General features: G+C 42.0%; 1 protein-coding gene across 1 annotated transcript in view; it reads right to left on the bottom strand.

The window, feature by feature from the left end:
• The window catches only part of lrp2b (low density lipoprotein receptor-related protein 2b), a 127,762-nt gene extending 112,586 nt beyond the window's left edge, over positions 1-15,176 (bottom strand). Inside the window, exons 1-8 of the mRNA XM_038990738.1 lie at positions 15,110-15,176; positions 13,735-13,845; positions 12,852-12,974; positions 7,785-7,901; positions 3,278-3,388; positions 2,783-2,899; positions 2,033-2,149; positions 1,264-1,407 (exon numbers count right to left, since the gene is read on the bottom strand). Of these exons, the coding sequence (XP_038846666.1) occupies positions 1,264-1,407; positions 2,033-2,149; positions 2,783-2,899; positions 3,278-3,388; positions 7,785-7,901; positions 12,852-12,974; positions 13,735-13,845; positions 15,110-15,176 (907 nt within the window). The remainder of the gene's footprint in view (positions 1-1,263; positions 1,408-2,032; positions 2,150-2,782; positions 2,900-3,277; positions 3,389-7,784; positions 7,902-12,851; positions 12,975-13,734; positions 13,846-15,109) is intronic.
• Positions 15,177-15,379: the final 203 nt, after the last annotated feature.

Below are 15,379 nucleotides of genomic sequence, written 5' to 3'. Positions count from 1 at the left end.
AAATGGGCTAGACTGCAACAGGAAATATCATCTACTACACCCCCAATGCTGTACTAACACTTTTAGTTCTCAAACACTTTTTTAACACTTTTAGATTGTGCGTCCCTAATGGCAGCCTATTCCCTATAGTCACTACTTTTGACCAGTAGCACAGGAAATAGGGAGTAGGGTGCCATTTGGGTAGCAGCCGTTGAGGGGCCATTTCCTGGACACAGATCAAGCCTAGTCCTGGACTAAGAAGAATGTTGAATGGAGATTCTAAAAAATGATTAAACTTAATCTCTGTTGGGGGAAACTGTCTCTGAATGTCCACAATCCAACTTCTACTGGCTGCCTATGACTTACACTATAACACCAGTAAAATTACTAAAGAGGACATTTTTTATGTAGTTGTGCACAGTAGTAAGTAAAAGTGCAAAGGTAAATATTTAACAAAGAGTGTGCATGCTGCATGCTGATGAAGGGATAAGGGAAGGTGAGAGTTAAAACCATAAATGTGACGACAGCGGTCGTAACAGGTGAGCTTGGAGGAACATTAAAACATTCAAGAGTACAGTCTTGTTGCATGACCACAGGACCGTGGCTTTACTGCCCAATTTAACATCACACAGCATTGAGCTGACTGTACGCTACTGACCGTTTAAGTGTGTGCGTGTCCGTATGTGTGTGTCAGATCTGGGTTTAAATACATGTGTATTTTATGTATCTGATGTTGAAAATACTTTTTCTGTGTATTTGAGTATTTTCAAAATACACAGCCCAAAACAAGTACTTTTATTTGCGTATTTGAATGGTTATTGGTAAAAAAAATAAAAATAGTCAACACAAATTGTATTTAAGAGGGTTTCAAAATACATATTTTAAATACTATTTTCAAATAGCTTGGTTAAACGCATGGGAGTGTATTTGAGTCAGTGTATTTGACATTTTCAAATAGCTTTCCAAGTGTATTTCCAAATACATGAAAATGTTAAACTACTTGTCTTTTCAAATGAAAGATATCTGAATACTTACTTCGAATGTATGTAAAAGTAATTGAGATATTTGAAATAGTATTTGAACCCAGATCTGGTGTGTGTGCGTGTGTGTTTGTGTGAGCGAGTAAATGCGAGAGTATGAGAGCATGTGCGTGCGTGCCTGTGTCCATGCCCACGTTCCGAACACATTTCGAGAAGGTCATGCTGACCAAATTGTTAACCTCATAAAACCCAGTACAAAGGTGTGCCCTGTAGTAAAACGTGTCAGATAGAAGAAGAGACTCACTGCAGGTTTGCTGTGCGGTGGTGTTGGTCTCATCTGTTCCTCTGGGGCAGTCTGGTTTGCCGTCACACACCTTGCCCACTGGCACACACATGGAGGAGCCTGGACAAGGCCACTCACCAGGGTAACAGTCTCGGGAGTTACTATCTGAAAGAGAAAAGACAACACATTTTATTTACCACCTTTTGCTGGGTAGGCCTCAATGGCACAGTTATTTTTATCCAATAATTATACATTTCACTCAGCTTTGACTAAAATGTCCATATAATTATTTCCTGGATAACCTTATTTACTATTATGTATTGATTTATGTTTCACTCTTTATGCAGCGTGCACTGAATTATCACTGAATTATCACTGAATTATCACTGAATTATCACTGAATTATCACTGAATTATCACAGTGAATTATTGTAACGTTTGTTTATGTGTCAATTAATCCCGTAAGGAATGGGTTGCCAACTGGCGACATAACATGAAAATAAAATGTAATTCATTCATTTGTCATTTATTCATTCATTCGTCAATGTTTTAGGGCTGATGAAACAGTATGCTTAAAAAAAAAAACGTTTCCATTCACTTCATTTAGTATGACCACTACTTAGAATATTTACTTTGCTACACATACAGCTACAATGTTATTTGTTCCTCTTTTATGTTCCTCTCTGTCACTTATTACATATTACCGTTTAGATTTCCAAATCAACAATGTCTCAGTCTTCATAGTCAGTGACATAATAAACTGTCCAAGATTTCCTAGTGAATTTCTCACCACATCCGTTCTCGTCGCTGTAGTCCCCACAGTCGTTGAACTCATCACACACCCAGTTCTGAGGGATGCAGCGGCCACTGGGGCAGGTGAACTGAGTTCCACTACAGCTCTGGTACACTAAGGGGAAGAATATGATGCAATACAATACAAAACAATACAATGTGTGTGTGTGTGTGTGTGTGTGTGTGTGTGTGTGTGTGTGTGTGTGTGTGTGTGTGTGTGTGTGCGTGTGTGCGTGTGTGTGTGTGTGTCATTTAACAAAGCCATGAATACCCATCAAATCTGAACGGCTGCTCCCAACATTAAAAAATATTACAGTTTACTGTAGAATACTACAGTACTTACTGTAGTAAACTGAAGAATATTATACTTCACACTGTAGTATCCCTCGATCATTTGCAGTGTTTACTATAGCATTTTGTAAATACTACAGTATTATCTGCAAAAATAACGCTGTAGTAAATGCTACAGTAATGTCCGCAAATAACACAACAGTGAATACTATTATATTTATACCATAGTATACTATAGCATTTTTTTTTCATGTGGGCTCATAACAATAGGCACGAGGAAACCTCCATTAGATTCTGTATGGTTGATATTGTTGAGTTGATTTAGCCAGAGGTACAAAGGTTTGAAATAGCAATCTCAGATTAACACATATTTACACCAATGTTTTAGGACTTCAACGTGTTTATGTTGTGAGGTAAGAATATCCTGTGTACTGCGGGTGGTCTATGTGCTTCTTACCACAGCCTTGCTCATCGCTGTTGTCCCCGCAGTCGTCCCAGTGGTCACAGAGAAAGGACATAGGGATACAGTAGCCATTGGTGCACTGGAACTGGTGCAGAGGACATTGCTGTGTCGCTAAGAGACACAATGTAATATACTCAGCAAAAGAGCAGACATATAGGAAAATGTAATAAATTCATGAATCTTATGTCAACCCATATGCCTGACATATATTTAGTATATATTTTGTGTCTTCATTTGTTATTGTCATTAAAAATGGGAAGAAATGCATGACTATTTGATTATGTCAATCTGCCATTTCTTAATTGGGCCATATATTTGATCATCCTGCAAGGTGTCTTTGGTGTTTCGGGTCAAGACTACTCCCTCAAACAGACCATTATGTGACGGTTATATTCAGTTGAATTTTCAGACTCTCTTGATCCACTGAAGTTCAATTAACTAACTCGATTGACGCTGTCGAGTTCGATTCCCCTGACCCATTTGACTTACTGCAGTTGGATTCGTCTGAGCCGTCCCGGCAGTTCTGCAGCCCGTTGCAGTGCTGCGAGTTATTGTAGCAAGCTCCATTGGCACAGGTTTTCTCAGTGCAGCTGGGGTAGTCTGGAGAATAACACACACACAAGGGTCGGGGTCAGTTTCAAATTGAAATCAGTCAATTCAGGAAGTAAACTGAAATCATAATTCAATAAGTGAGAATAGGCCATTTATGCTCAATTCATTCTCAATAAACTCGAAAGGAGAAGAACTTTACTGCAAAAGTTTAATTTTTTTGTATTTTAATCACTCCTTGAATTGGCTGACTTCAACTTGAGATGACCCCAACCTTGACACACACACACACACACACATGCTTCTACTTCCGGCGCCGACCGAGATGGCCGCCTCGCTTCGCGTTCCTAGGAAACTATGCAGTATTTTGTTTTTTATGTGTTATTCCTTACATTGGTACCCCAGGTAATCTTAGGTTTCATTACATACAGTCGGGAGGAACTACTGAATATAAGAGCAACGTCAACTCACCATCGTTACAACCAGGAATATGACTCTCCCGAAGCGGATCCTGTGTTTTGCCTTCCACCCAATACAATGGATCTGATCCCAGCCGGTGACCCTAAACAACGACGCCGTAAAAGGGGCAAACGAGGCGGTCTCCTGGTCAGGCTTCGGAGACGGGCACATCGCGCTCCACTCCCTAGCATACTACTCGCCAATGTCCAGTCTCTTGACAATAAGGTTGATGAAATCCGAGCACGGGTAACATTCCAGAGAGACATCAGGGATTGTAACGTTCTTTGCTTCATGGAAACATGGCTCACTCAAGAGACGCTAACGGAATCGGTGCAGCCAGCTGGTTTCTTCACGCATCGCGCCGACAGAAACAAACATCTTTCTGGTAAGAAGAGGGGTGGGGGTGTATGCCTTATGATCAACGAGACGTGGTGTGATCATAACAACATACAGGAACTCAAGTCATTCTGTTCACCAGATTTAGAATTCCTCACAATCAAATGTCGACCGCATTATCTACCAAGGGAATTCTCTTCGATTATAATCACAGCCGTATATATTCCCCCCCAAGCAGACACATCGATGGCCCTGAACGAACTTTATCTGACTCTTTGTAAACTGGAAACCACACACCCTGAGGCTGCATTCATCGTAGCTGGGGATTTTAACAAGGCTAATCTGAAAACAAAACTCCCTAAATTCTATCAGCATATCGATTGTACTACCAGGGCTGGTAAAACCTTGGATCATTGTTATACTAACTTCCGCGACGCATATAAGGCCCTCCCCCGCCCTCCTTTCGGAAAAGCTGACCACGACTCCATTTTGTTGCTTCCAGCCTACAAACAGAAACTAAAACAGCAAGCTCCCGCGCTCAGGTCTGTTCAACGCTGGTCCGACCAATCTGATTCCACGCTTCAAGACTGCTTCGATCACGTGGATTGGGATATGTTCCGCATTGCGTCCAACAACAACATTGACGAATACGCTGATTCGGTGAGCGAGTTCATTAGAAAGTGCATTGACGATGTCGTACCCACAGCAACGATTAAAACATTCCCAAACCAGAAACCGTGGATTGATGGCAGCATTCGCGTGAAACTGAAAGCGCGAACCACTGCTTTTAACCAGGGCAAGGTGACCGGAAACATGACCGAATACAAACAGTGTAGCTATTCCCTCCGCAAGGCAATCAAACAAGCTAAGTCCCAGTATAGAGACAAAGTAGAGTCGCAATTCAACAGCTCAGACACAAGAGGTATGTGGCAGGGTCTACAGTCAATCACGGATTACAAAAAGAAAACCAGCCCCGTCGCGGACCAGGATGTCTTGCTCCCAGACAGACTAAATAACTTTTTTGCTCGCTTTGAGGACAATACAGTGCCACTGACACGGCCCGCTACCAAAACCTGCGGGCTCTCCTTCACTGCAGCCGAGGTGAGTAAAACATTTAAACGTGTTAACCCTCGCAAGGCTGCAGGCCCAGACGGCATTCCCAGCCGCGTCCTCAGAGCATGCGCAGACCAGCTGGCTGGTGTGTTTAAGGACATATTCAATCAATCCTTATCCCAGTCTGCTGTTCCCACATGCTTCAAGAGGGCCACCATTGTTCCTGTTCCCAAGAACGCTAAGGTAACTGAGCTAAACGACTATCGCCCCGTAGCACTCACTTCCGTCATCATGAAGTGCTTTGAGAGACTAGTCAAGGACCATATCACCTCCACCCTACCTGACACCCTAGACCCACTCCAATTTGCTTACCGACCCGATAGGTCCACAGACGACGCAATCGCAACCACACTGCACACTGCCCTAACCCATCTGGACAAGAGGAATACCTATGTGAGAATGCTGTTCATCGACTACAGCTCAGCATTTAACACCATAGTACCCTCCAAACTCGTCATCAAGCTCGAGACCCTGGGTCTCGACCCCGCCCTGTGCAACTGGGTCCTGGACTTCCTGACGGGCCGCCCCCAGGTGGTGAGGGTAGGTAACAACATCTCCACCCCGCTGATCCTCAACACTGGGGCCCCACAAGGGTGCGTTCTGAGCCCTCTCCTGTACTCCCTGTTCACCCACGACTGCGTGGCCATGCACGCCTCCAACTCAATCATCAAGTTTGCGGACGACACTACAGTGGTAGGCTTGATTACCAACAACGATGAGACGGCCTACAGGGAGGAGGTGAGGGCTCTCGGAGTGTGGTGTCAGGAAAATAACCTCACACTCAACGTCAACAAAACAAAGGAGATGATTGTGGACTTCAGGAAACAGCAGAGGGAGCACCCCCCTATCCACATCGACGGGACAGTAGTGGAGAAGGTGGAAAGTTTTAAGTTCCTCTGTGTACACATCACGGACAAACTGAATTGGTCCACCCACACAGACAGCGTTGTGAAGAAGGCGCAGCAGCGCCTTCAACCTCAGGAGGCTGAAGAAATTCGGCTTGTCACCAAAAGCACTCACAAACTTCTACAGATGCACAATCGAGAGCATCCTGTCGGGCTGTATCACCGCCTGGTACGGCAACTGCTCCGCCCACAACCGTAAGGCTCTCCAGAGAGTAGTGAGGTCTGCACAACGCATCACCGGGGGCAAACTACCTGCCCTCCAGGACACCTACACCACCCGATGTCACAGGAAGGCCATAAAGATCATCAAGGACAACAACCACCCGAGCCACTGCCTGTTCACCCCGCTATCATCCAGAAGGCAAGGTCAGTACAGGTGCATCAAAGCAGGGACAGAGAGACTGAAAAACAGCTTCTATCTCAAGGCCATCAGACTGTTAAACAGCCACCACTAACATTTAGTGGCCGCTGCCAACATACTGACTCAACTCCAGCCACTTTAATAATGGGAATTGATGGAAATTATGTAAAAATGTATCACTAGCCACTTTAAACAATGCCACTTAATATAATGTTTACATACCCTACATTACTCATCTCATATGTATATGTATATACTGTACTGTATATCATCCACTGCATCTTGCCATCTTTATGTAATACATGTATCACTAGCCACTTTAAACTATGCCACTTTATGTTTACATACCCTACATTACTCATCTCATATGTATAGACTGTACACTATACCATCTACTGCATCTTGCCTATGCCGTTCTGTACCATCACTCATTCATATATCTTTATGTACATATTCTTTATCCCTTTACACTTGTGTGTATAAGGTAGTAGTTGTGGAATTGTTAGTTTAGATTACTTGTTGGTTATTACTGCATTGTCGGAACTAGAAGCACAAGCATTTCGCTACACTCGCATTAACATCTGCTAACCATGTGTATGTGACAAATAAAATTTGATTTGATTTGATTTGATGCTAACAAGGTAGATTGTTATGTTGCCCATTTTCTCACAAGATCTCAAAATGGTTGTGGGGACAAAATTGTGACAAAGCAATGACTTCAATGTGACAATGTGACTGAGGATTATATAGTTGAACTATGATAGACTTGAACAACTTTCTTGTTAAAAAAGGAATAGAGAATAAAGTCTACTTCTGTATTGCCACATTAAGATGAACAGCGGCCTGTAATAGGAGGTGCAATCTGAGTTAACAACATAACCACCCCTAATTAAAAATCAAACCCTTTGGTGACTAATGCATATCTAGCAGGAACAAAACTGGAATGATTATTTTATTTGTAATACGAAAGGTTGTAAAGGTAGTCCCATATACAATAGAACAGTCTGACTTTGCACATTTGCAAATCCCACAAATTGCAGTATCATTCACTATGAACATACAGTACATACATAAGTCCTACATCTATCATACAGTACATCACAAGCATCTATAGCACTAAATCAAGAGAAAATGCGTTATGGTCAAAATAGACAAATGTCCACAACCTCTGCTTGCAGCAGAAATGATCTACCGCAAAATTAACCAGACAAGTTTTTAGAACCGTAAACTACAGACCAATCTTATTAAGGAATGTGGATTTAAAAATTCTTACTGCAGTTGTTCTCATCTGAGTTGTCCAAGCAATCCTTCACACGGTCACATCGGTACACTTTGGGAACACACTGGCCCTCCTGGCACGTGAACTGGTGTGGTCCACAAGTCTGCTCTCCTGAAAACGTAGGAGAACACGAGCACAGAAATCATAAGGTATGTCAATGTAATGTCAAATGGATCAGGAGGGAATTCACATTCCTGTCACTTTATTGTTAATGTCTTATTTTATTTATTGGTACTTTTTACACCCTTTTTCTCCCCAATTAGTAGTTACAGTCTCGTCCCATCGCTGCAACACCCGTACAGATTTGCGTGACGCGAAAGACGAGAGCCAAGCGTCCTCCGAAACACGACCCCGCCAAGCCACACTGCTTCTTGACACACTGCTCGCTTAACCCGGAAGCCAGGTGTGCTTGCGCCCAGCCGCCACAAGGAGTAGCTAGAGCGTGATGGGACAAAGACCTCCCAGCTGGCCAAACCCTCCCCTTAGCCGGACGACGCTGGGCCAACTGTGCCCCGCCCGATGGTTCTCCCGGTCGGGCCCGGCTGCGACACAGCCCAGGTTCGAACACAGATCTGTAGTGACGCCTCTAGCACTGCACTATGGTGCTGTAGACCACTGCGCCACACGGGAGACTAATATCTTATTTTGGGGGCAAGGCGTTATTAAACAAAATTTAAACGTAACATGCAACAATTTCAAAGATTTGACTGAGTTACAGTTCATATCAGGAAATCAGTCAATTGAAATAAATGAGTTAGGCCCTAATCTATGGATTTCACATGACTGGGAATACAGGTATGCATCTGTTGGTCACAGATACCTTAACAAAAAGGTAGGGGTGTGGATCAGAAAACCACTCAGTATCTGCTGTGACCACCATTTGCCTCATGCAGCGCGACACATCTCCTTCACATAGAGTTGCTCAAGCTGTTGATTATGGCCTGTGGAATTTTGTCCCACACCTCTTCAATGGCTGTGTGAAGTTGCTGGATATTGGCGGGAACTTGAACACTCTGTCATACACGTCGACCCAGAGCATCCCAAACAGGGCTCAATGGGTGAGATGTCTAGTGAGTATGCAGGCCATGGAACATCTGGGACATGTTCAGCTTCCAGGAATTGTGTACAGATCCTTGCGACATGGGCCCGTTCATTATCATGCTGAAACATGAGATGATGGAGGTGGAAAAATGTTGCATTTATATTTTTGTTTAGTACATACAGTGCATTCGGGAAGTATTCAGACCCCTTCCCTTTTTCCACATTGTGTTACATTACAGCCTTATTCTAAAAAACAGAAATATCTAATTTACAGAAATATTCAGACCCTTTGCTATGAGACTCGAAATTGAGTTCAGGTGCCTCCTATTTCCATTGATCATCCTTGAGACGTTTCTACAACTTGATTGGAGTCCACCTGTGGTAAATACAATTGATTGGACATGATTTGGAGAGGCACACACCTGTCTATATAAGGTCCTACAGATGACAATGCATGTCAGAGCAAAAACCAAGCCATGAGGTCGAAGGTATTGTCAGTAGAGCTCACAGGCAGGACTGTGTCGAGGCACAGATCTGGGGAAGGGTTCCAAAAAATGTCTGCAGCATTGACAGCATTGGGGGAGAATGGCCTTGGTCAGGGAGGTGACCAAGAACCTGATGGTCACTCTGACAGAGCTCCAGAGTTCCTCTGTGGAGATGGGATAACCTTCCAGAACGACAACCATCTCTGCAGCACTCCATCAATCAGGCTTTTATGGTAGTGGCTAGACGGAAGCCACTCTTCAGTAAAAGGCACAAGACAGCCCGCTTGGAGTTTGCCAGAAGGCACGTAAAGTACTGTCAGACCATGAGAAACAAGATTCTCTGGTCTGATGAAACCAAGATTGCCTATGTACATTTTGACGCTTTGGCCTGAATGCCAAGCGTCACGTCTGGAGGAAACCTGGCACCATCGCTACGGTGAAGCATGGTGCTGGCATCCTCATGACGTGGGGATGTTTTTCAGCAGCGGGGTCTGGAAGACTAGTCAGGATCGAGGGGAAGATGAACGGAGAAAAGTAAAAAGTGATCCTTGATGAAAACCTGCTCAAGAGCGCTCAGGACCTCAGACTGGGGCAAAGGTTCACCTTCCAACAGGATAACAACCCTAAACACTCAGCCAAGACAGCGCAGGAGTGGCTTCGGGACAAGTCTCTGAATGTCCTTGAGTGGCCCAGCCAGAGCCTGGACTGGAACCCGATCGAACATCTCTGGAGAGACCTGAAAATAGCTGTGCAGTGTCGCTCCCCATCCAACCTGACAGAGCTTTACAGGATCTGCAGAGAAGAATGGGAGAAACTCCCCAAAAATAGGTGTGCCAAGCTTGTAGCGCAATACCCAAGAAGACTCGAGGCTGTAATCGTTGCCAAAGGTGTTTCAACAAAGTACTGATTAAAGAGTCTGAATACTTATGTAAATATTTGTGTTTAATATTTTTTTTTATCATTTTGCAAAAAAGATTTTTTTGCTTTGTCATTATGGGGTCTTGTGTGTAGATAATGGGGGAAAACAATGATTTAATCATTTTTAGAATAAGGCTGTAACGTAAAAAAACGTGGAAAAAGTCAATGGGTCTGATTACTTTCAGAATGCATTTTACACCAGGGTAAAATTAGTTTTATATTGGATATTCCGTGGATATTCGGTTTTCTCTCGTCAATAGCAATTGAACCAAGCATGCCATAACTATGAAGATGGTATATTATGAATCAGGGGGGATGGAGAAAAATTCACACTCTTTTCATGAATTTCTTGTAAATAATACGATTTTGGATTTCAATCTTCAATAGTCTTAAACAAAGCATGACATGACTATGAAAATGACATGTTCAGAATCAGGGGAGAATGTACAAAAATCCACGTCTTTCTTTTTTGTAATATCTTTTTTTGTTCATTTTTTTGCTTTCAATCTTCAATAGCTCTTACACAAATCGTGACATGACTAAGAAAATAATATATTCAGAATCATGGGAGGATGGACAAAAATCCACTGCTTTTTTCCCAATCATATATCATATATATCATATAAAGTACCAGTCAAAATTTTGGACACACCTACTCATTCAAATTTTTGGACTATTTTCTATATTGTAGAATAATAGTTAAGTTATCAACACTATGAAATAACACATATGGAATCATGTAGTAACCAAAAAGTGTTAAACAAATCAAAATATATTCTTTTTAGATTTTTCAAAGTAGCCACCCTTTGCCTTGATGACAGCTTTGCACACTCTTGGCATTCTCTCAACCAGCTTCACCTGGAATGCTTTTCCAACAGTCTTGAAGGAGTTACCACATATGCTGAGCACTTGTTGGCTGCTTTTCCTTCACTCTGCGGTCCAACTCATCCCAAACCATCTCAATTGGGTTAAGGTCGGGTGATTGTGGAGGAAAGGTCATCTGATGCAGCACTCCATCACTCTCCTTCTTGGTCAAATAGCCCTAAGCGCAAACCAGATGAGATGGCGTATCGCTGCTGTGGTAGCCATGCTGGTTAAGTGTGCCTTGAATTCTAAATAACAGACAGTGTCACCAGCAAAGCACCGCCACATAGCACACCTCCTCCTCTATGCTTCCTGGTGGGAACCACACATGCGGAGATTATCCATTCACCTACTCTGCATCTCACAAAGACACAGAGGTTGAAACCAAAAATCTCAAATTTGGACTCATCAGACCAAAGGACAGATTTCCACCGGTCTCATGTCCATTACTCGTGTTTCTTGGCCCAAGCAAGTCTCTTCTTATTATTGGTGTCCTTTAGTAGTGGTTTCTTTGCAGCCATTTGACCATGAAGGCCTGATTCACACAGTCTCCTCTGAACAGTTGATGTTGAGATGTGTTTGTTACTTGAACTCTGTGAAGCATTTATTTGGGAAGCAATTTCTGAGGCTGGTAACTCTAATGAACTTATCCTCTGCAGCAGAGGTAACTCTTGGTCTTCCTTTCCTGTAAGGAAAGGTACGTAGTACTCATAAGAGCCAGTTTCATCATAGCGCTTGATGGTTTTTGCTACTGCACTTGAAGAAACTTTCAAAGTTCTTGAAATGTTCCATATTGACTGACCTTCATGTCTTAAAGTCATGATGCACTTTTGTTTCTCTTTGCTTATTTGAGCTGTTCTTGCCATAATATGGACTTGGTCTTTTACCAAATAGGGCTATTCTACAATGTAGAAAATAGTAAAAATAAAGAAACACAATGGAATGAGTAGCTGTGTCCAAACTTTTGACTGGTACTGTACACACATATACAGTATATATATATATATTTTTTTTTTGCATAGTGATGGCATGCTTTGTTCAAGAGCTATTGAAGGTTGAAAGCAACATTTTATTATTTTTGTTACAGTGTATTTTTCTCCATCCACCTGTGATTCAGAATTTACCATTTTCAAAGTTATGGCATGGTTGGTTCAATAGCTATTGATACGAGAAAACCGAATATCCAATACAAACACATTTTACCTCAGGATTATAAACATTGAGAGAGATATGCAACAGCTTTGTCTTAATCCCCAGGAATAAGACATTACTACATTTGAGAATATTTGAGCTGTTGAGATGCAGAAACTCTGCTGCCTTGTTATTTTTAAATAAAGTCCAATTGTAAGATTGTGGCCGACATTACTCCTGACACTTGATATGAAATTGTGATGCAAGTGTAACACCCCCATACGTTTTGCAAATGCGTGACATATTGTACGGTTTTCAAATTCATAACATATAACACGTTTTGCTAATTCGTAACTTATCATACAAAATGGCTGATGGACATCCACAAATTAATACATACCATACGAAACGTAACATATCATACTTATGGAGTGTCTCAGATTTATGTACAGAATAATACGAAATTCTCTGAGACCAGGTTGAGATAAGACCACACTGTGTGAGGTCAGGGCCTGTATGTTTAAAGTGTCTCAGAGCAAAATGTTGGTCTTAAGTGAGTGATATCCAGAGGAAACTGGCACCCCATGTAACCCAAAGTGAAGCCTTGTGAACTTGTACGTACTGCAGGTTCTCTGTTCGTCTGAGCCGTCAGTGCAGTCCTCCTCCCCATCGCAGACAAACTGGAGGGAGATACACTCGCCTCCCGTCACACACTTGAACTGCTGGGAGCTACAGGATGGAGGTGCTGCCACACAAAAATACACAAGGGCCCATAATCACAAAGCGTCTCAGAATATGATGTAGGATCAGTTTTCCCTTTTAGATTACAATGGCAAAGTGTCACACCCTGATCTGTTTCACCTGTCCTTGTGATTGTCTCCACCCCCTCCAGGTGTCGCTTATTTTCCCTGGTGTATTTATTCCTGTGTTTCCTGTCTCTCTGTGCCAGTTCGTCTTGTATGTTCAAGTCAACCAGCGTGTTTTCCCGTGCTTTTCTATTATCTTCTACTAGTCCTCCCGGTTTTGACCTTTGCCTGTTTTTCTGGACTCCATTCCTGCCTGCCCTGACCTCGAGCCTGCCTGCTATTCTGTACCTCTGGAACTTTGAACTGGTTTTGACCTTTTTCCTTTCCACAACCATTATCCTGCCTACCCCTTTTGGATTGTTAATAAACATCTTGGACTCTAACCATCTGCCTCCTGTGTCTGCATCTGGGTCTTGCCTTGTGCCCTGATACAAAGATTATATGGACAGGGAAGACCTGATCCTAGATCATGACTCTTACTCTGTGACGCTTCATGAATAAGGCCCAGGACAAGTTATGCATAGGGAACTATTCAATCAAAACCTATAACCCAGTGCCTGGCGTTTTCAAACACACTCAATCAAATTTGAATTGAATTTTATCTGGTACAGTTAGCATCATGTTCAACATGTATAAGAGCAAACTTGAAGCCATGTACAGTATATGGAATTCCAAGATCATGGTACCGGTCATACTCACGACAGTTGAGCTCATCAGAGTCGTCTGTGCAGTCCTTGGTTCCATCACACCTCCAGTCTAAGTCAATGCACTGACCGTTGGCACACTGAAACTTACCACTGTCACATTGGCCTTTAAAAAAGAGAGTGCAGCGGTCAGTAGCACAGTTAGTGTGGTAACTGCAGTATGGTTGACTTGTTAAAAAAGAAATAGCTTAGGGCCCCCAAAAGGCTAGGGCCATCTCTGACTGCACATGTGGTTATGGATGTGGGTACGCAGACCCGGGAGCCACTGCGGCCCCTCATGATGAGTTCCGATTTTTTGTGACCCCCCCACCCCATCACTTATCTAAACCATTAGAATATCAAATTGTACACTCCTGGATAGTCTACAGAACTAGAGAACCTTTATCATTTCATGTCTTAATACTAATGATATGTTGTACTTTTCGATAGACAACATGACATGATGTGAAGGGAAAAAATTATAGTCTTCCGTGCATTTCAACAAAACTGACATTGAGATGGACTATCTATTTATAACACATCTTTGAATCTCTTCATCTGGTAGAATTTGCTAGAAAAAAATAACGTTTTACTGTTTCCCTGAACAATAAGTAACAGCGTTTATGACAACTACAGCTACTGTTTCGTCTACTTTGTACGGCATTTGAACCCTACACATGTGACGGACCTTTAAAAATAGAGTTAATTATTGCCCATAAATGCAGTCAGGGCACATCCTATGACCTTGAAACTCATGAAAGATGAGTCCTTGATCATATAGCTGGCTTTAGATAACCAAATCATGTCATCATGTAATACTTTTCAGAGGAAATACATATTCATACATATTGATAATCAATCAGCTACTCCGTTTTAAAAAAACAATCATTTGATGACTTCTTTAACGCTCTAAAGCAGACATATTTTACATTCATATAAAACTAAATGTGTGCAGTTTTTAGTCAATCTAACGATTCATACTGTTTGTCTATATAAATAACAACCAAGAAATGTTTCAAAACATATTTGGATCCCCCCTCTAATGCTAAACTTAACATGTCTACACGATTGCACATTATATCTCATGACATTCTTTGCTGAAGGAACCTGTGGTATAATAGAATAAGGTCAGCCCACCTATGGTTAGGCCTGTGGTAAAAACATATATTTTTTATGTTTGGGGGTTTGGGCTGCACGTTGCATTCTGGAAAGCATATTGAGCTGTTCAACAACTAAGAGGACACTTTTCAAATCATGTAGAAAGACAATGATTCAATAAATTCAATAAAATATAAAATATTGCATAATCTCTGTGCCATAAATGCAATACGTGTACTATAACAATTTGTTAAAGTAAATTAAAACAAACAAATTTTTCAAATCATACATACCGTGAGTAAGCTGAATTCCTTGAGAGAGCAGTAAGAGAGACAGAACATTTAGACCTAAGAGGTCCATCTTCAAGCACCCTCTCCCTTTAGTCAATACTCTCTTTTTTTTTGGTTTGGGTATAAAGTAGTATGATGAACAAAATGTATTCCTACTCAATCTTAACTATCACTTCTCTTCCCTCTAAGCCCAGTGTAAACTAGAGTGTCTTTTGGATGAAGTATTCTAAACCCAAATGACATAGGGTCCAATTTGAAGTACACAGCTTTTTA

This window comes from Salvelinus namaycush, chromosome 4, assembly GCF_016432855.1.
Source record: "Salvelinus namaycush isolate Seneca chromosome 4, SaNama_1.0, whole genome shotgun sequence".
Classification (NCBI taxonomy): domain Eukaryota; kingdom Metazoa; phylum Chordata; class Actinopteri; order Salmoniformes; family Salmonidae; genus Salvelinus; species Salvelinus namaycush.
The sequence above is the reverse complement of the archived record's forward strand: the minus strand, read 5'-3'. Positions and strand labels throughout refer to the sequence as shown.